The sequence below is a fragment of the Vombatus ursinus genome, unplaced genomic scaffold (assembly GCF_900497805.2).
Source record: "Vombatus ursinus unplaced genomic scaffold, bare-nosed wombat genome assembly UNPS02014818.1, whole genome shotgun sequence".
In the NCBI taxonomy this organism is placed as follows: Eukaryota; Metazoa; Chordata; class Mammalia; order Diprotodontia; family Vombatidae; genus Vombatus; species Vombatus ursinus.
In genome coordinates, this window is record NW_020954596.1 from 9,098,394 (window position 1) to 9,122,907 (window position 24,514).

A 24,514-nucleotide genomic window follows, 5' to 3' on the forward strand; every position below is an offset into this window, starting at 1 on the left:
ACCTCAGGCAGAAAGAGCACCAGGACAGAGAGAATATGGTCAGCAGTGTAAAAGGCTGCAAAAATGTTAAGGGAGATAAAAAATGGGAAGAGACCTCTAGATGATTTGGCAATTTAGATATCATTGATGACTTTGCAGAAGTAGTTTAGTAACTAGGGTAGTGAGAACTGAAGAGTAATAAGAAAGTTGAAACAGCAAGTACAGATTATTCTTTGTAGCAGTTTAGCAATGAAGCCTAGGAGAGAAAAGACAGTAGTTTGAGTTGGGGAAAAGATCAAGGGAAGGTTTTTGGTTTTCTTGTTTGCAGGACATGAGAGACCTGGGCATGTTTGTGGGTAGAAGGCAGGGCCTGGCAGTTTAGGCACTCAGCCTTTGTTTGAAGTGAAGGAGATTTACCTGAGGTGGTAGCCTATTCTGATTGTGGGTAGCTCTAAAAGGAAGCTTTTCCTTACATCAGGCTCAAGTTTACTTTTTAAATTTCTTTAGTCAATCATTTCTTTACTCCGTTGTCTCTATGTTCCTAATTTATATTATATTGATTAGAGCTTATATAGATATTAATTTGTAAGTATTATCATGTCTGACAGCTCTTCAGTTACATTGCACAGTCTTCAAGGGCCAGAAGTGTATTTTTTATTTTCTATTTCAAATCAAGGAGATGTTAGTCATCTAATGGAAAGAGTACTGTACTTGAACCTCAGAAGAATCAAGCAAGGTGCAGCTACTTGCTCCGATGTGTAACTCTTCCACGCTAATCAACTCCCTATGTCATAATTTACATCAGAATCAGTTCTACAAAGATTTGATTGTGTTTGTGTGTATGTGTTTTCTTCAGAATATTAACACACTTACTAATGCATTTAATAAGTAGCCAAGATAAGTTTAAAGCTATTAGTTACTGGGGAAAGTTTAAGTATTAAGGAAAGTTATTTCATAGAAGAATACTTGATTCATTCCAACCCCAGTATTTTGAAATTTATGATGGCTTAGAAAGAAGTAAACTTAAATTACATAGAAGAAAATGTTTGCTAAGCCAGCAAACTCTATTATATTCACATATTCTTTTCCTCAGTGTTTTCATGATCTCATTTGAATTTTTGATTGTGTAAAAAAAAAAACTTTGGAGGAAGGATTTATTTAAGCTTCTTAAGAGAACCAACTATTTTTCAAGCATTGAAAAAGTAATTTAGAAGTATCCATTTATTTATAATTGACATACTCATTGTACGTCATGTTTCTGTATTGTTAAAGTAGATGCCCTTAAAGACTATTACTGTGTAAATATTTGGCTAGTCTAGTTCCAGTTAGTATTTCTACTTGACAGTAATAAAATTACATTTTAAAAAATATGTTCAGAAATTGGCTACCTATTTCTTAGTCTGAAATGATAGTGCATTTTTATTTAACTATGGTATGTCTGTAATGATTTGCTAAGTGATTAAGCTTTACAGCATTAGTGGTTTTTTGTTTTCTTTTTCTAAATAGATTAGTGCTTACAACAGAAAATACTCTAGGTTGTTTAGGTTCAAGTTGTCAGGCTCTATATTCTTTCCACAAACATTTATTAAGTACTTATGTTATGGAACACCTATTGGGGTAGGTGCTATAGTTAACAAAGATAGATATTGCAGAGATTTGTTCTCTGGAAGTTATAGTCTAATAAAACAAAAGAAATCATACATAAATAGTTGGTCAAATAGGAAAATAATAAGTTTGAAGGCCTAGTGCCAAAAGACATTTGATGATGGAAGAGATCATCTCATAGGGCAGACTTCATAAGGAAGTTGGCATTCAAAGAATGAGTGAATGAATGAATAGCATGTGTTAAGCTCTTAACGTATGCTAAGCATTGGGGATACAAATAGAAAAGTGGAAACAGTTCCTGCTCTTAAGGAACTCACATTCTGATGGAGAAACCAACACATATAGGAGTTTTCAGCTGTAAAATAGATTGAAAGGTCTAATGGTCCGTAGGATGCAGTGGCAAAGCAGATGGTTAAGTGTCTTCTTTAATGTCCTTTCTCCTGAGAAAACCACTTTCTCTGGTGTAGAACCATTTGATAGTGCGAGAGACTTTAATGGTAAGTTTAGGATTTTGAAGGAAGGGAAGGGAGTTTGGAAGGAATCCATATTCCTGGATTGAGCAACCTCATAGACAAAGTTTGGACAGAGCATAGAGCTGAAAGAGCTCCAGATAGGGAAATAAATGGGCTGACTATCCTCTCAATAGAATAATCTAGGTGCATGATTGCTGTCAGAGTTGGCATTGGGGAGAGGAAGGATGGAAAAGATACTACACAGATAGAATTGATAAGATCTGACTTTATATGAAAGGTGAGAGAGGGAAGAGTCAAAAGTGACAGAATCTCAAATTTGGAAAAATGTTAGTGGCTATATATATTTATAAGTATAAATATATATAAATATATGTATATATATATTCCAACCTATGCCTGCCAGAGAATATTGAACAAGCACTTATCCTGCCTGTGTTTGACTCACTAGTGGAAGGGAACTCTGCAAATCCTGAGAAAGTCCACTGAGCTGGTGGATAACTAATTATTAGGAGGCTTCCCTTATATTAAGTCTTTATTGCTTCTTTGCAACTTCTGCCCATTACTAATTGCTCAAGGACTAAGCAGAGCAAATTGTAATTTATCTTCCACTTGACAGCCCTTCAGATATTTGGAGACAGCTACCATGTCCCCTTCAAGTTTTCTTTTCTCCCCCATAAACATCTCTATTTTTTCCATTCCTCATATGGAATGGTCTTAAGGCTATTCACTGTCCTGGTTACTCTTTAGTTTATTCTAGTGACTGGGATGGTAATGTTCTATTTCAAGAGAAATAAAGTTAGGGAAGTTTTGAGAGAGAAGAATGTTAGTTCCGTCTTGTACATAGAGAGTTTGATGTCATCTAGATGCCTTAAAATTAATATTCTTAGAGAGCAGGTCTGACCCTATCAGACCACTAGTGACTCCCCATTATTGCCTCTAGGGTAAAATATAAATTCTTCTTTGGCGTTTAAAGTTATTCACAACCTGATCCCAACCTAACTTTCCAACCTGGTTGATATTACTCCCTTTCTCACACTCTGTGTTCAACTAAACTGTCTTTCTTTCTTTTTCTTACACGAGACTGTCTTGCATCTCCTTTTGTAATGGCTATCCCTCATATCTGAAATGCACTCTTTTATCTCCACCTCTTAACATTCTTTATCTCTGTCAAAACTCAGTGGTTCATGTACCACCTTCTACATGAAGCTTTTTCTGATCTTCCCAGGTAGTATAGCTCTCTTTGCCCAAATTACTGTGCATTTATTCCATGTATGCTTATTTATGTATATGTTGTATCAGCTGAGAGAATATAAGTTTCTGGAGGGCAGGGACTGTTTGGTTTTTATTTTTGTACCCTGGGAACCTAGCACAGTGCCTGACATAAATTAGATGATTTATAATTGATTCTTTTTCTGTCTCCTAAACTTGGCATTCAAGGACTTCCATAATTTTGACTCCATACTATCTTTCTAACCTTAATGTCACAAAAATCCATTTACCCTGTCCTGTAACCATACTCACCTACTAGAAGTTCCTTAAATATGCTGTACGTTTTCCTATCTTTTCTTGTGTAATTCTGACTACCTTGATTGCTGTTTCCCCTTTTTTTCCCTATTAAAATGTTAGCCATCCTTCAGATGGTAGCTCTACCATAAAGCTTTCCCTGATAACGCTTAGCATAACTTATTTCATAATCTGTAGTGTTTCCACTGACACTTCATACATTTTACCTTGTATTGTAGCTATGTGTGTGTCTTCCTTAGCTCCTTTCTCCCTGCTAAATTACAAGTCACTTAAGGTTGTGGATCATATCTTTTACTTCACTGTTTTTCCTCCAGTACCTAGCATGGAGTTTTGCACATGGTAAGTACTCAACAAATATTTGAATGAGTGAAGTATAGATAGTAATTTTCCATCTCAAATGCCTGACCACTTGAATGGCAGTCATCCTTTTCACTGTTTTTTTCCCCACAGAATTTTGAGTTGAAAGTGATCTTATTAGTCATATAACCCAACCCATAACCATTTCATAGAAATATTGACATCCTTTAGTCTGTATGACATTCTTTTTGGTGCTGCAGGCAATATATTTAAAAGCTGGAAGGGACCATAGAGGTCATCTTTTTCAGCCCCCTTTTAGAGCTTAAGTGATTCGTCTGTGGTCACTCAACTAATAAGTAGCAGAGCCAGGATTTGAAGCCAAGTCTTCTTACTTTAAATTAAAGCCTGCATTTTTTCCATGGCATCATTGCCTTCTAAGTTGAGGTCTTTGAACTCAAGTTCTTTATAATCTACTAGAATTAAACTACTCTAACCAGAAATATTGAAAGAACTTATATTTAAATGAAAAGACCACATATTGATCCCCTCATGCAGTGTCGAGTGTATGGTTAGGGAACTGGTATACAAGTACCTGTTGAATTGAAAATATTATCTTTTCATGACTTGGATTTCCTTACATTTCATTTCAACACTGTACTTACTATGTGCTGAATGTTGTGATTTTATATGTTCATAGAATCAGCTCTGTCATTGCAGCATTTTTTCAAAATTAACTATAGGTAGTAATAAAAGCTCACTTCTTTTCAGGTCTTTGTATAATGGTGTTAAGAATAATTTTTACCTTAAGGTAAAGTAAAGTAATTAAAACCTGATTTTTAGTTACTTTCTTGAATATTTTGTATGCGTCTATATAGTTTCCAGTGTCACTATTTTCTGTTGAGAAATGACCAATCAGGTTTTATTCCAGGCCTTCTCCTTCCTTTCAACCCGATATGCTTAAAGGAAATTGTTATATTCTCAATTATAGGTAAATGATATTTTTTGGCTATTACCAGAAGTGTTGAGATTAACCTAATGCTGTGAAACCTTATCCTCCGTGGTATCATAGTAGTATTTCTAGGTTAGTGATAAATCTAAGTTATAGAGTTTTTCTCTTAATGTTCCTCTTTTTTTTTTCCTTTTCCTTCAAAAAGTGGAACACTCATGAAATAACCCGTGGTGTTGATCTGTGAGAACTCTGACAATCCAAGGTTCTGTTCTCATGTATGAAATTAGATTTTTATTCTCTCAGACTGATGTGTTGAAACAGTAGTTAAAATCCAGAGGCATTCTACTGGCCAATTTTCTGCTCAGTTTTTGTTTTTAAAGCCCCTCGTTTGATGTAACAGTTCATTGGTAGAAGTGTGTAGAGAGATTGTTGGAATTTTTATTGGTTTTTCTTGACACAACTGAGGCAAAGGAAAGTGGTGTCACATGGAATTTGTGGTTAGCTTGTACTGGTTGAGTAAATAGAATGGACCCCTTTACCTTCTAAGGGATAGACTTTTGAAAGAGTATATCATCTTGTAAGTTTTATAAATTTCAGTTTAAGGCTTCTTGTTCAGGGCATAGTTTATAATTTTAGGGGGGAAAGTCTTAGACCTCCAACCATTTTTTCTTGGTGAAGTTGTGACTGATTTTCCTTCCTTTCAAAGGAGTCCAGCTATTTGGAGAGGTTCAAGAACAAGCATTAAGACTTTTTGCCCCTGTGCAGGTGAAGAGACACCAAACCAAGATCAGCATGGAGAGACTATGGTCAGTACAGAAAGCTCCTGTTAAAAACTTAGCCCAAACGAAATATATTCCTAGTCTTTCCTCTAGGCAGTGCAGGAATTTAATTCCTTTGGTATACAGTTTCAAGAGGTTTTTACCTAAAGTTAGACCTTCTCAGCTCTTTAGAGATGAAGAACATTTCAAGAAACTAAAAAAAGTTACTTTAGACCGTGTTGCCATAGCAAATTGATAGCAGTTTACTTTTAAAAAAAGGGGGGGAGGGAAGGGAAGGTTTGAGTGTATGGTCTAAGTTTAATAGACTCTAAATAATTTGATAATGGGTCAGTACTTTAGTTAGATACCATAAGTAAATATAGCAGAGATCTTATGGCCATATGTTTGTGTTTCCTAAAGGACCATTTACCTAGTCAAGGGCTTGAATGGTAAATATACTCTTAGCATTTCATTTTGCCTTTTTTTTTTAAGAGTAGTCAAAATAATGCAGTTTAGATTATATAGTTTAAGGTTATTTATCTTTGTATTCTTTAACTTCAGTTCATTCCTGAAAACAAAGGTAGCTTTAAAAAAGTGAAGTTCTCAGTTTTATATTGGTACCATTTCTTAATCAAAACCCCTATTACTTTCAAGGGGGGCAGTTTGCATTGTTTGATTTAACTGCTAGTACAGGCCAAAGTCTTACCTTAAGTGATTAAATTAATTTGAGTTATTCATGTAATTATTGCTTATTAGATACTGTAGCAGGATGACCATAGTTCTAGAAGCTGGTTTCTTTAGTTTAGCTAGAAAAGAAATTGAAGCTGCAACACTCTTGATTCATCTTTCCCTTGGCACTGACAGTATTATCTGCGGTTTGAATAATTTGCATAGATGTATCAGTATGGATGTTGTTCCATCTATTGAACTTAGCACCTTAGAACCTAAAGCCCTTGTACTTGATGCCTGCCTACCAAGATACACAAGTCTAATCTTGCTTGATGATCAGTCTACATGGATTTTCCCTCTACTCATGAAATATGAAAGGAGTACCCTTTGATGTCATACATTTCCATCATTATCTACAAAAGAAAAGTTCAAAAAATGATTTTGGCAGCAACTGAAGCATCTCATTTTTCTTTAATTAGCAACACTATTTCCTAGACATCCTAGCATTGTTTCTTATACTGTCTTATTAGTAGTTAGTTTTCTCAATCACATAACTTCAATCTCTGGTATTCTGCAATAGACATGAATTTTGCAGCATGCTGTATGTAGGGAACATGAATCTTATCATTATTCAGCGACTTTACCAAAGCTGCTTCTCTACTACTGATGCTCCCTTCTTCCTGACTTTGGCAGCACCTACTTAAAGAGACCAGAATAACTTCAGGTACTTACTTTTTGTGCTTCATGTAATAATCTTCGTTCCCAATCTTACAGAAAGCAGAAATGTTTGAGGTTACGTTTATTCTGTTTATTTTACCCAGTCTTGCAAAAGCACCAGGAAACTAGTTTTAAAGCTTCACTGTGACACATCTGCAACATACTTCATATCTAAAGGTGATGATAATCAAGAAACCTGGATTTAACTTCACAAGACAGCAGGATTTTGGACTTTTATGAAATACTTCAACAAAGACTTTTGATGTATCTGCTTTTCCGTGACAGTAGAATTGCATTAATTTCCTAGGGAGTGGGAAATGAAATGCCTTAATTTTAGCAAGCTACTTCATCAGTGATGAGAACTTTGCTTTTGCTAGACCTATATCCTGACTTCTAAATTTTCTCCCTGAAGAAATGAAATGAATTTTACTTGAACTCTAAATTTAATCTGCCAGATTTTTAAATATAAATTTAGTAAATCTTGGGGTTTTTCTATATGCTTCCTCTTGAAAAAGATTTCTCAGAATTGAAGTGTACTCAAGATTGAACTTATTATAGAAGACATTCAGGAGGTTACAGTTGGTTAAAATAAAGTGCTGATAAAATCAATATTTCCATACCTGAAAAGACCTGGTAAAGGAGTGTATAAGTAGTTTTAGGATATGTTCTACTGACAATGGATTAGTAAGATTTTTTTATATATATTATTGCACGTTATAATTATATCAATATATAACTGTTTCTCAATGGCATCATCTTCAGAGCTATCTTATTTGTGGAAATATCCGGCCTCTTTCTTCTCCCTTTTTCTACCAATCTTTTAGTCCATTTTTAAAGTTTAAAAAACACCTTTGTGAGATAGTGAATACAAAAAGATGAAACTGTAGGTAGAAGAGCATGTTGAAAATTATTGACAAATTGAGATTTTCTGTGGATTTGTTTTTTCACACCAACTTCCCTATCCTTTATTACCAGAGGTTATGAAAAATGATGGCATGTTATTGGACTGAATTTTCCATCAATCTGCTATGTGTATTTTGCAAGGGTGGGACTTGCTGAAAATACCACATTTTGCTTCTGGAGTAGCTTAATCTGTTATTCATGTTTATTCATATTCATTGAAATGTCAAGGTAATAACGAAGAAGCCCCAGAGCGTAGTCGATCCACCAGCATCCCAGCCATACTTGTTTCAACTCAGTTTGGTTAGATAGTAGAAATGTGAAAAGGTTATATGATAGCAGACAACTTAAAAGAATTTGCCATTGGTAATCAGTGGTTGAAGAAGCCTATATAGAAACAATAATAGGTAACCTTGTCATTTTCTAAAACTTTTCATTGTTGAATGAGAAATAATATATAATGGGATGACACAATTTGAACAAAGATTATATATGCAACTAATGATTCAGAAGCACAGCTCCACACAAGACCAGCTGGTTGCAAAAAGAACATCCATATCTTTAGGAGGAAAATCAGTATTATAGGTTATATATCAATAATTTCTGCTACTGAAACAGTACTATTAGTTGTGTGATCTTCAAATACAAGAGGCAGTAATAGGTTAATTTTGGTATCATTGCTTGTGATGGTTAGGTCTTAACTCAAAGAGCATTTTAAGTGACACACTTTATGTAATTCATTAAAGAACTAGAAGACAGTCTTTCAGAAAGGAGAATTTCATTAGTAGAAAAGTAGCTTAGTCTATCAGGTTAGTACAGTTGCTAAAGAAAAATTTATAAGGTAGCCCCCAAAGCTTAAGAAAATAAATTCCTTGTATTCTAGTATTGTAGAAGTTTAAACTCTCTACATTTTAATTATAGGACTTTTTTAAAATGTGCTATGTAAGGGATAATCTTTAGTACATCACTGGTAACTTGTTACTTTTGAGATGTTTTAAACACCATGTAGAAGTTTTAGTATTTAAGAATGTTAGATATTTCAAAGATGTATTGCATAGCTCAGTTTTAGATAGCTGGCAATTAATTCACTCACACACACACCACCTGTGGGTAAATTAATGTATGGGTAAGCAGGTATTCCCATATTTTTGGCATCTGGTTATTTTGATGTTTCTTCATCCATTTAGTATATTTTGTGTGTGCTTGTATGTGTTTGTTGTGTTTTTTTTAACTAGGAGAATGAGCATTTGAAAAAATTCCAGGTGACATGGGAACTGCACAATAAACACCTGTTTGAAAATTTGGTCTTTTCTGAACCACTCCTCCAGAACAGCTTGCCGACACTGCTTTCTCAGCTCAGGTATTTGTTTAATATGTATAAGAAATTAATATTTGGTAGCAATAGTATGTTTTATTTGCCTTTAGTACAATACAGTCAGAAGAACTCTTCAGAAGAAGGAATAAATAAGTCTTATTTTAGTAAATTGTTGTTGAAAACTATTTGCCCCTTTCCTAATTCAGTTATTTTTTTATTTTTTTACCTCTTATCCTGAAACCTTTTTGGGTCTTAAATCTCTTTGCAGTAAAATGTAATTGGACTAGAAGATCTTTAAAATCCCTTCAAATTCTTGAATTCTAAGATGTCTGTCCAGTCTTTGCTTCCCACTACCAAATCCTGTTACCTTTTAAGAGATCTTTACCCCCTTTCCCTCATCACTGTCATCTTCCACTCTTTCCACACATACAGAAACAAGTTTGTGTTTGCATATTCCTATACAGAATTACTTCCTAAAAATGAAGTCTGGGAAAGTTAGTGGAAGAAAAAGGGACTAAGAAAAAACAGTGAGAAAACATTTACTTTATGTTTAGTCCTTTTTGACATTGCTTCATTTCTTTCATTCTAGCCCCTCTTCACTTTCTGTATCCTCTTTCTTTCTTCTACTCTTCTCCCAAAATATTTATTATATTAGGTGAAGTGTTGAGATTTGGAACTGAGTGCCTGGTCAGGAGTCCCACATAATATTACAGGGATTAAGTAAAATGAACCAGAAACATTTTTGAAAGAGGAATCAAAGTAATGAGAGTTCTAAAATACATTGTGAGTTTTTTCTGAATCTCAACTTTTTTTGTTCATCTTACTTAACATTTATTAATTTAATAATAAAAAGTAAAAACCAAATCATTATTATACAACACAAATTAGTCTGGTGAGAAAGTCACATACCTACTATTTCTTGGGCACTGTAATAAGGACAAGTAAATATGATTCGTGGTCCCTAAAAGATATTCATCCTATATTTCATATTCATCTTATTTGTTCACATTGCCCCAAATAGGCAAAAGTGTATTGTTTATAAAGTGTCATAAAATTTTCTTTATTGGGACTCAGTAAACTTCATCTTAGTTTGGCTCATGTTGAACTGATTCCCTAATTTAACTTCAAAGTTGAGGTTTTAACGTACAAATGTTTCCGTAAAAACTTAACAATAAATTACATGCAAGCCTAGTTCCTTAAAGTATTTGTACTGTTCGTGTTTGCTTTAACTGCTATGATACTGATCATATTAATAAAATTGTCCACTATTCATTCATTTACTTTTCTGGTCCATTTGTTAAGATGTATCAGTAAAATTCAAAGAATTATTGCAGTGTCAGCATTGTAAATTTATAATAAATATGCAAATCTAAAGAGACATATGATCATTTCTAATCATTCTACTATGAGAAATCCTGCCTTACTATAGACTTTTGCACAGAAATATACTGTTTATTTGCCAGATTCTGTCTCATATTAGAAAAATTAAAATTAAGGTATTAAAGTCTTTTCTTAAACGTTGTTTTTCATCAGTCTTGTCAGTACTGAATGCTGTTATTGCTGAGATGGAATACTCATTTTGTTTTCCTCTCTGGATTCCAGTGAAACTTTGTCTTGGAAAATATCTTACACCTAATTATTGGGTGCTGGTTAACCCAGAATGAGACAAGAACAGCACTGGGAAACATCCCCCTGCTTTGCTCCCAGTGTGATCACATCTTTGATCTTCTGTATTTCATAACTTAGAAAAGGAGACTAAATCTTCTATCTTGCAGGGGTAGGAAGCGGATATCAGTGAGTATGGGCTACAAAGCTAGTGTTTCCTTTGGTATTTCAGTTTTTCAGATTATCAGTGAGTCTGGAACGAAAACTGTAGAAATTGGGTTCAAGATTGACCATGAAAAGGAATAATGTAGAAACTGAGAAAGCAAAGATTGCAATGATAGAATGTCTATCTGTTGTCCTGGCAAAAAACCTATATAATCTATGGATTGTGGTTAGAGCAGGTGGGGTATGTATATTCCTGGAATAATAACATCAGTGTTTGAGTGATTATTTGATACATATTACTGTGCTAGGCAATTTGTTGAACATAAAGAAGATAGGGATTCTACACTGAAAGTAATTTTTCATTCTTCAGGTCTTTCAACTTGCCAATAAAAGCCCCTTAGTTTAGAACTGGTCATATGTGAATGACCCTGAAATTTAAAATGAATGTAGTTTATGCTTTTTCCAGAGCCCCTTCACTTTTTCTCTGTGCCTCTTCATTTCCCTTTTATCATTTTTTCTGCCTTTAATTAGATGTTCTTTGCTTCTGCCTATTGCCTTCCTACAGTGAAATCCATACTCAGAAACTTGAGAATCGATTAATCTTTTGCAAATTCTAAGCTTTTTACATTATCATGATACTCTCAAGTATTCAGCTAGGTTTCAGAAGAGTTGGGAAAGGTTCCATAGCTATATGCAGTTGTTATTGTTTTATTTTTGTTTTTGTTTTTGTTTTGTTAATTTTGGTGGCTTCGTGCATCCTTACAAGGTCACGTAGTATGAAAAGAGCTCTGAGATTGAAACCAGAGGAGCTTCTAGGTTTGAGTCTCTGCTCTGCCAAATGGTTACCTCTATGACGTTGGGCAAGACACTTAACTTCTCTATTCCTCAATGTCATCATATCTAAAGGAAGGCGAGCAAAGAGGCCATAAGGTCCCTTCAAACTCTGAAGTCTGTAATCTTAGTCTTGGTCCCCTCTAATTGTTGGCGTCATTCATCCAGACCAACTTGCTTCTATTAAACCACAATAAAAACTTAAGATGGTCAGTTCTGCTTGAGAGTTCTCCATCATGACTTGAATTATTTTCCTCCTTTAGGTTTTCCACATTTAGATCTTCGTTATACTATGTGAGGAATTTTGCAAAACATGAGGAAGACACAGATCCTGTACTGAAAGGGCTTATACTCTCAGTAATAACATTATAATTGACATTTCTGTAGTGTTACAAAGTTTGCAAAGTATTGTACGTATGTTATCTCGTTTGAGCTGTACAACAGCCCATCAAAGGAGATGCTATAGATATTATTTTCCCCACTTTAAAGGTGAGAAAGCTGAGACTAAGAAGTTCAGTGACTTGCCTATAATGACCCAGCTAGCATTAGAGTCAGGATTTGAAACCAAGTCTTCTTGACTTAAGTTTAGCACTCTCTCCACTTACCATGCCACCTCTTATTGCAGCTCTTCAAAAGAGACTAGGTCTAAGGCCCAAAATAAATAGAATTTAATTGAAATTATTGTTCATAGCATTAATCCTCACCCATCGTCATAATAATAAGAACTCAAATTTCTGTAGCACTTTGAGGCTTATGAAAGCTTTCCTGATAACAGCCCTTTAAACTTCTAAACAATCAATTTATATATTATCCATCTTATATATAAGAAAACTATAACTAAGAAAAGGTTAGAAACCCTCTAGCTCGGGCCTCCACAACCTGTGACTTGCCAAAGAATTTCCAGCGGTGTACACACACACACACACACACACACACACACACAACACACACACACACACACACACACACACACACACACACACACACACACACACACACACACCCCTACATTTTTCGCAGGCCTCAGGTTGTGCAGGCCTACTCCAGTTCCTCTTCTTACCTCAGTCAGTGAACAACACAGGTATCAAAGAGGAAAAGCCCTTTACATTTCTATAATTTAGAAAACACAATTCACCTTTAGTAGGATTTCCTTATATAGGAAAGAGATGAAAGTATGATGTCCCATTAAACTTGTTAATGCTTTTCTTGTCATTTTTCTTTTTTCCTTATTACTTTTAGACCAGTTGGATTTTCTACTCCTTTTCTTTCTGTTCTTTCTCTTTTTTTTAACTGGACATTACAAATTTGTGTTCCTTCTAATTTTGGAAGATGAGGATTGTTTTCTGTATATATGCTAAATTAAGTTGGTTTTTATTTATGGCCATTGATTGACTCAAGGCCTCAAGATGTTTCCTCAGCCTCCGTTTCCAAGTTGTGTCAGGTGAATCGTAATAGAAAAAAAGTTCCTACCTCTTGAATTAGTGGCTAAAACTGAACTTTATTTTAGCATTCTGCAAGATTTTAGAAAGTAGTATGAATACCTTATTCCTTCTATGCTAAAATTGTACTCTGTTGTACCATTATGGTATGAGGGTATCTCTGGGTTCTCAGAGACTATGATGGTGGAATGTAAACCTAACACATCTTTCTAAACTGGAAAGACTTTGAGCTAAGCTTGAAAAAGTTTGTCACAAAATTGTCCATGGCAGCTCTTAAAAACCCATACACATATCCTTGAAATCTCCTATTTGATTTTAATTTTTTTCTTTAAATAAATGACATTTTGGTTATTTATATCCATTATTTGTTTCTATGGTAGTTCTTTTGTTTTCCTACTAAAAGATTTTTTGCTTTCAGGCTTGGAACAACATCACATGATTCCTGTAGTGAAGATATGTACAGTACCTTATTACAAAGGTATCAGCACTTAGAAGAAGAGATGGGTCGAGTTGCTGAAGAATGGCTCGAGTGTCAGAAAAGAATAGATGATTATGTAGATGAACAGGTGAGAATTTTATAAGCAGTCATCTACTTGATAGCATCTGTGGTATACACAGATTTTTTAACATGTACGATTATACATTAGTGTACTGTATGTATAAATAATTGTGAATAGATCAAGCTTTATATATGTATGTCTTCATCTATTCACAAATACTGAGACATCTAAAATGAGTAGCAGTCACTTCAGGAGGAATTCCAAGGTAGTGACCCTTTTCCTTTTGATGTGTAGAACTAAGGAAAACTGTTGCTAAATGAAGCAGTAAAAGCATCAGGAAAGAAAATCCACTCTTGGTGTGGAAGCTTAATCTTTCCTGCCTGACTACTTTGATTGATGTTTCTTTGGCCACTTTTAATGGTACTGATATGGGAACATATGATAGTAGCCAGTTTCCATCTCTTGTTAGGTCGTGTGTGTGTGTGTGTGTGTACATACATGCATATATGATTTATATCAGTCTTCCAAATCTAGATGGATGGATGGATAGATTTCACTGTGCTGTGTTGCCATATATATACACATATATGGATTGCAAGATTGATATATAGATAGATTGCTCTATATCCATTGATTGATGTATCTATGTACATGAATACACACATATAAAATTGTAATTTATAAATAGCATCGGTAATAATTTTATTATCATTCCCAGAGCAAGAGATAAAAGGGAAATGGGTCAAGAAGTATTTGGGTAAGGATAAATGGTGACAGGGTCCCTGATATCTTAGTAGACAGCTGGATGGAATGTGAAGCATAGTCTTTGACTAACTAAGTACAGTGGGTTGAAGATACTTTCCTAATGTCTATTGTATATGTTCCCCCTTCTCTTCTCTGAGATTGCTACCACCCTGGATCAGGCCTTCATCATCACACACAAATTACTGCAGTAACTTAATGATTGATCTTCCTGCTACAAGTCTATCCTCAACTCCAGTTCATCCTCTACTCAGCTGCCAAAGTGATCTTCCTAAAGCACAGATCTGACCATGTCACCCTGCCCCCCATTCAGTAAATTTCAGTAGGTCTCTGTTACCTCCAAAATCAAATATACAATCCTCTGACATTCAGAGGCCTTCATAACTCCTCCCCACTCCCCTTTCTAATCTTCTTATACCTTATTCACCCTCCATGTACTCTTGACATCTTGGGGTATTTTTTTTTGTTGTTGTTGTTTTTTTTTTTTTTTTTTTGCTGTAACTCAAACAATACAGTGCTATCTCCCATTTCTGGGCATTTTCACTGACTGCCTTCCATGTATGGGATTCTCTCCTTCCTCATCTCTACTCCCTGACTTCTGACTTCCTTCATTTCTATTTAAAATCCTACTTTCTACAGGGAGCCTTTACCAATTCCTCTTAATTTAAATGCCTTCCCTCCTTTTGTGGATTATCTCCAATTTGTACTCTATGTAGTTTGTTTGTACATATCTGTTTGCTTGTTGTCTCACTCATTAGACTGTCAGCTCCTTGAGGGCAGGTACTAACTTTTGCCTTTCTTTGTATCCCCAGCTCTTAGAATATTGCCTAACACAGAGTAGCTGTTTCATAAATGTTTAGTGATTGATTGACTACTGAAATGAATTTCTATTTGTCCATCTTTCAGAAAAGTTCAGCTTATGAGTCTAGTAAAGTCCCAAAACTGAGTGACTTAACCAGGGTTAGGAGAGTGGTATACATAGTTTAGGGGCATTGGGCTCTGCAGGTCCAGTTCTATCAAAACAAATATGAGGGATGGGATGACAGATTGCCTGATTCCAATGTAGGAACTGGTGTCCTGGTAGATAGCTGGGTAATCCACAGGACCTGAGGGCCACCTCAATACAATGGGGTATGCCTTTTTTAATATATGCTTTCTTCCATATAAGTACTATTTTCATAGATCACATACCCCTCACAGAGTAATAGACAATTTACATGAGTTACTTTGGCTTAAACATTTTAACCTGCTGACCACTTGTGGTGATCAGTCTCTCTGTATCTAACTAGGTTGATTCTCATGGAATAGACATGGACTGTCATCAACCATGTTGGAAGCTTTTCCAGCTTGATGCCAAAGCACCAAACTCACTTTCATGCTGTGATGAGGAAAGGGAATTCTAGTAGAATCAGAATCCAGATTTAAATGTATTGCTGATTTTTACCCATGAGACCCAGGGCAGATCACTTAACTTCACTGAAACTCATTTATCTTCATTTGTAAAGTGAGTGGGTTGGATTCATTGACTGCTGAGGTCTTTGCACTCCCAATATGATTCTCTTAATTTCTCTAGTGATTGGATACTTCAACCTTTGAGTGAAGAATTAGAGTCATAGGGCAGGTTCTACCCTTATCATATACCAATTAAATAGTTAGTTGTAGTTGTTAGGAATTTCAAGTCTCATGTATTTTAAATTAACTTGGTAATTTGGCCGGTTTTATTTATTTATTTTTAATTATGCCTAAAAGTTAAACGAAGGAAATCAGCCATACATTGAGCCTTTCCCAAATAAGATTTTGAACTTGTGATACTATGGCAAGGGCACTGGCTTTGGAAGCAGAGACCCTGAGTTCAAGTCCTCTCTCTCTCTGCCTCTCTCTCTCTCAAATTATTTGTCTATGCTTAAGTCAGTTAACCTCCTTATACCCATAAGTTTCTTTCAGCTATAGAACTGGATTCTGTGGTCTCTTTTTTTACATATACATGTATATTTTGCCATGTAAGAAACGTATTTGTGAAGATTTTTAAATGATTTCAAGAAAACCAAAAAAAGTTGAATTGAAATGCCAAGTAATATATTTTTACCATTATAGTTTTGGTGTCCATAGATCATGTATGTCATCTAGGCAGTCTGGAAATGGCTCTGTACTAACATAGATAGTAATTTTTATGTGTTCTGTTACCTAGATGGCAATGAAAACCAAACAGCGAATGTTAAAAGAAGACTGGGAATTTTTTAAACAAAGACGATTTATTGAAGAACAGGTAAGATTGTGTACCTAATGGAGAAGAAGTTTTGGTTGACAAAGTAATTTACTGACTAGTCAGGCACATTGCTATTTCTTACAAAGACATGGACGATGACAGTGAGCCTGGCTTACTGCTTTTCTGATAGGTTTCTTCATAGTATAAAGATTTTGAGCTTTTAAGGACATTAAAAATTATGTAGTACAATTCTCTCACTTTTATTCACTTGTTCCTGTTTGAGAGGAGCAATATTAGCTGGTGAAATAGTTCTTGAAAATGTTACAACTTCATTATTTGAATTTTTAGTATATTTTTAATACTATACTGAAAGTTCATCATAATACTGTCTTTAGTGATCATGATTTGAGGGTGGCTTATGATTGAGGTCCTTGTAGTACTTCAGTAACTAAACCTGATGGTTGAATCTAAGACAGACTTATTTCATGCTGATTGTCATTCAGTAGTGAAGTTTTGTTTTTTTTAGTGAGTTTGTACTACATAATTCTCTTTCCTATACTTAGCATCATCCAGAGAATTGTGACAGAAAATTTTTTAATTGAGAAAATGATTGTAAATGGCTTATAGTTATCCTGGATTAAGAAGTAAAGATACAAACTGGGAAAATTAATTTATATTTAACACTTATGATCAGTCTGACATCTAGAATTTATAAAAGATTGACATGATTATAATAATTATTCTTCAATAGAAAAATGTAGATGTCATTGTAGATTTAGGTCAAATGTAGATGAACAGGCAGTTCTTGGGGGAAAAAAATCCCACAAATATTCAACAACCATATAAAAAAATGTTAAAACCACTAATAATCCAAGAAATATAAATTAAAACAACTCTTGAGTTTCCACTTAGCAGCCATCAAGTAGGTAAAGATATAGAAAAAATTAAATGTTCGTATGGCTGTTGTATAAACAGGGAATGTCATATTCTTGTGGTAGAATTGAGTTGTTTGTCAGTTAGTCAGTAAATCACTAAGCATTTATTAAGCATCTACTATGTTCCAGGAACTGTGCTATATGCCAGTGATACAAAGAAGGGTAAAAAATAATCCCTGCTCTTGAGGAGCTAAGAGCATAATAAAGAAAATGACATTTAAACAACTATATACAAATAAGAAATATACATTATAAATTGGGAGACAAGGTGCAGTCTGAGAGACAAGGCATTAAGATCAATGAAAAGTTCTTGTACAAAGTTGGATTTTATCTAAGATTTGAAGGAAGCCAGAAGGCAGAAATGAGGAAGGAGAGAGTTCAAGGCATGAGAGACAGTCATTGAAAATGCTCAAATTCAGGAGATAGAATATCTCATTTAGGAATAGTGAGGACACCAGTGTCTTTGAATCTCAGAGTATGTGAAGGGAGAGAAAGCTATAAGATGACTGAAAAAGTGTAAGGGGACAGGTTATGAAAGGCTTTGAATGGGGCAGCTAGGTGGCGCTCCAGCCTTTGAGTCAGGAGGACCTGAGTTCAGATCTGGCCTCAGACACTTGACACTTACTGTGTGACCCTCAACAAGTCACTTAACCCCAATTGTCTCACCAAAAAACCAAAAACAAACAAACAACCAAAAAAACGCCACAAGAGAAAAAAAGAAAAGAAAGGTTTGCATGTCAGAGGGTTGTATTTTTGATGCTGAAGGTGATAGGGAGCTACTGAAATATATTGAATTGGGGGATGGGGGTGTTGATATGGTCAGACTTGTGCTTGGAGAAGATCACTTTGGCAGCTGACTAGAGGATATAGTGGAGTGGAGAGAGATTTGTGAACCTTTTTCCTCAATGAACCCCGAGACAGACTACATCTTAAAGAAGTTATTCATGGGAGAAGTGGATCTTATCTGCACAACAGTGTTCGTAGTAGTAGTATTGATAGTAGCAAGAACAAGCAAAGCAAAAATTCAGCAAGAAATTAGATAACTATCATGTGGGCAATGGCTGAACAAATTAGTGTATATGAGTATAACAGATTGTTTGTATGAGACCAGTCATTTAATTTAGATAGGAAACTCGTTAGAAGGCAGTATGGAGATAGAGGGCCAGCTTCTGAGACATGATACATTCCACATGATGTCCACATCACACATTTCCCCCCAGGACCTCAGCCTGGCCACCCACCCCACACACACACAGTCATGTTCTCACTCTGTGTGACCTTGGGGAAGCTAATTCATCTCTCTGCAAATTCCATTTCCTTATGGCCAGGTGAGGGGCTGCACTGAGTAACTTCTGAGTTCTGCGGCTGTGATTCTGTCTGTATGAGATAAGGTATACACATATACCTGTTCTGTGTATGAGGACTTATATGATAGTTTGAGAAATATGGCTATTTCTATAATCATTTACATTTTGAATTGTATTTGTTTGGAAATGTATTCTAAAATTAAACTGTTCTTTTATTTGCTCTAGCTAAATAATAAGAAAGCACTAGCGGGAGAAAACAACTTCACAGATACAATGAGGCCTATGTTGTCATCACGTCTGAGCATGCCTGACTGTCCCAACTGTAATTATAGGAGAAGGTGAGCCTCTTGTACCAATAGGTACTCATTAGAGAATATTTAATCTTTATTTTACCAAATAGAAAACTAGAATGGCTCTTTAAAAAAAAAAGTTTAGTTTTGTGTTGAATATCTTTATAATTATTCTTAATTCTTAATTAGATGTACTTGTGATGACTGCAGCCTTTCACACATCCTTACATGTGGCATCATGGACTCACCCATCACTGATGACATCCATATTAACCAACTACCACTACAAGTTGATTCTGCTCCTGACTATCTTTCTGAGATGCGCCCACCTAGCATGTCATCAGCAAGCTCAGGGTCAGGTTCCAGCTCTCCTATTACAATTCAGCAGCATCCCAGACTCATCCTCACAGACAATGGCTCTGCCCCAAATTTGTAAGTCTTGATTTTTTTTTTTTTTTGGTAAAGTTTCAATAAACTAATAATAAAATGTCTATAGATACAAGGTAAAAAAGTTGTCTAAAGAAGATAGATCTCAATTTTTTTTTCTGAAAAGTAGCTTTTAAAAGATACTGAAATACATACCTTGAACTTTGAGTTTTTTGTTAAATGAAACAAAAAATAAGCTGATGTCAGTTAAAGAAAAACATGGTACATTGGGAATTGCCTATAAAGTTGGAGTTTTAAAATTTTATGTAACTTGGTAGAAGCAAGTTTTTCATCATTATTTTAATGTGAAATTTAATGGTCTTTTTATATGTTATATTTTCTCCCTGGAACAATAATGACATTTTAACAGAAAGCAGTATGAATTTTTTTTTTCAGTTTTAAGCTTTTTATTAAAGCTCCATTATTATATAATAATCTGGAACTAATTCAGTTGTATTGCCAGTTAATTCCCATTCTAGATCAGTGATTCCAGTAGTTCTTGAGGTTGTGGCACCCTTCCTAATTATTCACATTCCTCCTGCTGTCTTGCTTTATGCCCAAGGTCTTGATAATTCTGAAATACTTTTTTGAATTTTGCAATAACATTCACCAGACTGCCTCAAAATAATATGTAAACTTCAAACACACACACACACACACCCCCATCTCTTTGTAAGGGATTATCCTGGGATAGCTTGAAATCCAGTGTTATATAAAAGCCCTAATATTTTACCAGAACAAAAGGAAAATGTCTAAAGAAGTATTTTAGTCGTAGTTTGTTAGTAGTAATACTAATGACCCCAGAACATAAATACTTTGTTATCTAGTGAAAAGAACATAGTACTGGGAGTCAGAACACCTAGAATCAAATCCCAGTTTCTCCATTTACTTACCTTTGACATGTTGTTTAATTTCTCAAAGTCTTTTTCCTATTTATAAATACAATAAGTTATAATATAGTTATAGTCGTTGTGGTGAGGTTTAAAATAGTCACTATAAACTGTGAAATATGCCATGTATCCACAAATACAAGCTGCTGTTCATTTAGTTGATAGTTATAAAATGTTCTGTCTGCAAGACAGTATGATAAGCACTGGGAATAAAAGTAGATCTGCCACAGTTGTGCTAAATGAGTTTATACTCTCATAGGGAAAGCAGATTGAGAGAAAATAAATACATAAGTAACTATATAAGGCAGAGTAAGGTGAGGGCAAAGGAAAGATCCACCAAAGTGATAAAACAATTGAAGTGGGAAAAGTAGCTTTGGTAAGGTTGGGGAATTAGGAGAAGCTCATGGAAGAAGTGGCATCTGAGTTGGATCTTCAAGAAACAGAAAAAGATTATCACCAGATGGAAACGTGTGGAAGTCCATGGAATCTGTTTTGTTCTTGAGGTAGGGTGGTGTGGGAAAAAAAAGACTCAAGAAGGAGGACTTGGATAAGAGTGGTGTATGGAGTAGTTCATTTTGGGAGGCTAGAGTGTATTCAATTTAACAATATTCATTAAGTGCAATTTAGGTACAAGGCACTGTGTTATTCTCCAGGAATAAAAAGACAAAACAAAAGAGTCCTTGAAGTAGCTTGCATTCAGCATGAAGGGAAATGGAGTGAGATAAAATGGGAAAGATAGATTGGAACTGAATTATAGCAAATCACAAAAACACCAGGATCAGGAGTTTATATTTGGTAGGCAAGGTTTTAAATAGAGTAGTGTCACAGGCATTTCATGTCTAATGAAGCGGAAAGACCTATATTTGGATCATGGCTCTCTTACTCAGTACCTTTGTGACCTTGGTTAGCCAAGACACTTATTAACCTCTCAATTTCTTCATCTACAAAATGAGGAATTGATCCCTGGATGATCCTTAAGGTCCCTTCAGTTTTAAATCATGTAACCTAAATATGAAAAATTGATCCGGCCTTCCTGAGGTTTCCTCAAGTAAACAATATAAACAAGACATTTAATGCTTAATAAATGGTTTCAATAGACATATTACAGTTATTTTCATTTACCATTGATTACATGCTCATTCCTTCTTATGTTGACCAAAGGTAGCAAAGGTTAGGATGGATATCGGAACATTTGCAGGCTATTAAAATGAATGGTGGTAGAGATGGGTTGGTGCCTTTGGAAAAAATGCTGAATTTTGAGTCTGAGAATCTGAGCTTGAATCCTAATTCTACCACCTGTGTAACTTTGGGCACGTAACTTAATTTCTCTGGGCCTCAGAATCCTCATCTGTAGAGTGAGGGGTTGGATTAAATGATCTGTAAGGTTACGTACAACTCAAAATCATATGATCCTAGTGATTACAATTAGAACTGTCCAACTAATTGTACACATTAACAGCGATATTGTTTGATGAATTGTGAATGACTTAGCTATTAGTAGTAATAGTGATCAAAGGCAATCTCAAAGGACTGATGATGAAGCATGCTGTCTGCCTCCAGAGAAAGAACTGATGTCTGAATACAGACTGAAGCATGCTTTCTTTCTTTCCTTCCTTCCTTCCTTCCTTCCTTCCCTTTTCTCCTTCTTTCTTTCTGAATCTTCTTGTACAAAATGACTAATACGGAAATGTTTTACATGATTGCACATGTATAACCTATATCAGGTTGCTTACTATCTCAGGGAGGGGTAGGATTTGGAACTCAGAACTTTAAATAAATTTTTAAAAATGTTTAAAAATTTGTTTAACAAGTTAATTGGGGAAAAAATAATTTTACCAAAAAAAAAAACCCCAAAAAACAAAAACCTGTCCAGAAATAGGAAGGCCTGCCTCAGGAGGTGGGTGGGAAAACCTTACGTGTTAAGAATATCCTGAAGAGCCAAATAATCAACAATGTCAGAGACTGCAGAGAGGACTGAGAAAAGACAGTTAGATTTAATAATTATGAGATTGTTAGTAACTTTGTAGATTTGTAGAGAGCAGTTGCAGTTGAAAGACGAAGCTGGATGCCATACTGAAGAGAGTTTAAAAGAGAAAAAGAAGTGACAAGTACAAATGATATTCTCAAGGAATTTAGCCATGAAAGGAGGAGATATAGGATGACAGCTTACAGGATAAAGTGATGGGGGTTTTTTAAAGGTTGGGGGAGACATGGGTGTATTTGTAGGCAGCAAGGAAAAAAGATAGTTAAGGAGAGAGTGAAGATTGGCAAAAGAGTAAGGATGAGAGGGGAAGAGATCAAAGAGGCGTAAAAAGGAATTTTGCCTTGACACAGAGAAGGGCTGCTTCTTTGTGAGAGAAAAGTGAAAGAAGAGATAGCAGGGATAGACATTTGAGGGGTGTGGGATGAAGAGGAGGGAATAAGAAGGAGCTGCTGGCAAATGGCTCTGGATTTTTTTTTCAGTGAAGTGTAAGGTAAGGTCCTCAACTCAGTGAGGGAAGCAGGGACTGTGGGAGGCTCGAGGAGAGGACAAAGAGCTATTGTGAGGATGGGCAAGGCAGACTAAGAAAGGAAATGTTAAAGGGTCACCCTGCGTCTGGGAGGGCCCAGTTCAGAATATGTAACACAAGTTGTAGTGGACCCAAACAGCACAGTTTTGTTACTTTCTCCATCTCATCTCTGCAGTCTCTCAGTAGGAGTAACAGTGGCAGATGGTGAGAGTAGGGCAAAGTTGGGGTTTGGTAATGCCTGACTGGAATATGACCAAGAGACTCATGTGTGGAATTGAACTCATTTACCAGGGAGTTGAAGGGAGAAGAATACAACCAGTGTAGGTGTGATGACCTGGGGAAAAACTGGAAGGTCATGATGAGCATCAAGAACAAGGGTAGGGGTTGTAAGGCAGGAAAAGATTGATTGATAAAAAGTTGGGGGCAGCTAGGTGACGCAGTGGATAGAGCACCGGCCCTGAAGTCAGGAGGACCTGAATTCAAATCGGGCCTCAGACCAAACACTTGACACTTACTAGCTGTGTGACCCTGGGCAAGTCACTTAACCCCAATTACCTTTAAAAAAATTGATAAAAAGTTATGTTCAGATAAAGATCTTTTGGAGTTCATGAATATAGAACCTTTTGTGAGTGATGAGAAGGTGAGGTATGTGACTATATATCTAGTTGGAAAGGGGTAGAGGTAATGGGCATTAAGTAGATGAAAGAACTGGAAAGTTAGAGTATTTAGAAGACTATTATTGTATATGTTGAAGTTTCCAAATATGAGAAAGATTTGGGGAGGAAAGACAAAGTCTTTGAGGTGAACACTAAACTTACTGTGGAAGGAAGGAGAATGCTCTGGGAGTTAATAGATAATGACCACCAGGAGCTTAATTGTGTGATAAATTTGAATGATGTGACCCTCAAAAGTAGAGAAGTTACTGAGTAATGATGGTAGAGCAAGTGTCTGGAAGTAGCAGCAGAAATCAAGGAGTATTCTGACTCCACCATCATGACAAGTAAGTTGGGAGAAATTGTATAAAAGTGCAGTGTCAACAACAGAGAGCTGAGTCTCAGTAAGTGCTGGAAGATGGGAAAAATGAGAAATTAAAAAGTTTAAGATGAAAGCAAGTTTGTTAATTATGGAGTAGAAATTCCAGAGAGCACAGTGGAAGAAGTAAGTAGATTTGGACAACACAAGGGCTTTAGCACATTGATATTCTCTAATTTATGTCTTCCAGTAAACCTATTTATTTGAGAAATGTAATGGTGCATTTTATTATTTTTGTCATTACTTTAAAAAATTTTAAAATAAAATTGCCTCTATGGCTTCTTGATATGGCATAATATTAGTACATGTAACTAACTGATGTTAGCATTTGTTATGTTATCACATTTACATTGTCTCTTTAATTTTTTTTTATTAATTTAAGGCAATGCATTTGTTTTTCTCTGGGGCCTCAAAATTTCTAGTTGTGGTG

The 24,514-nt window shown here is 35.4% G+C and overlaps 1 protein-coding gene across 3 annotated transcripts in view; it reads left to right on the forward strand.

Annotated features, from left to right (window-relative positions):
- Window positions 1–24,514, forward strand: part of FAM193A (family with sequence similarity 193 member A) — a 225,216-nt gene that overhangs the window by 147,762 nt on the left and 52,940 nt on the right. For 2 of the 3 annotated variants that reach the window (XM_027836378.1, XM_027836377.1), the window contains 5 exons: window positions 9,107–9,231; window positions 13,645–13,792; window positions 16,677–16,754; window positions 19,162–19,274; window positions 19,416–19,658. In XM_027836378.1, coding sequence (XP_027692179.1) covers window positions 9,107–9,231; window positions 13,645–13,792; window positions 16,677–16,754; window positions 19,162–19,274; window positions 19,416–19,658 — 707 coding nt within the window. The remainder of the gene's footprint in view (window positions 1–9,106; window positions 9,232–13,644; window positions 13,793–16,676; window positions 16,755–19,161; window positions 19,275–19,415; window positions 19,659–24,514) is intronic. The other variant, XM_027836376.1, reaches the window with a different exon arrangement.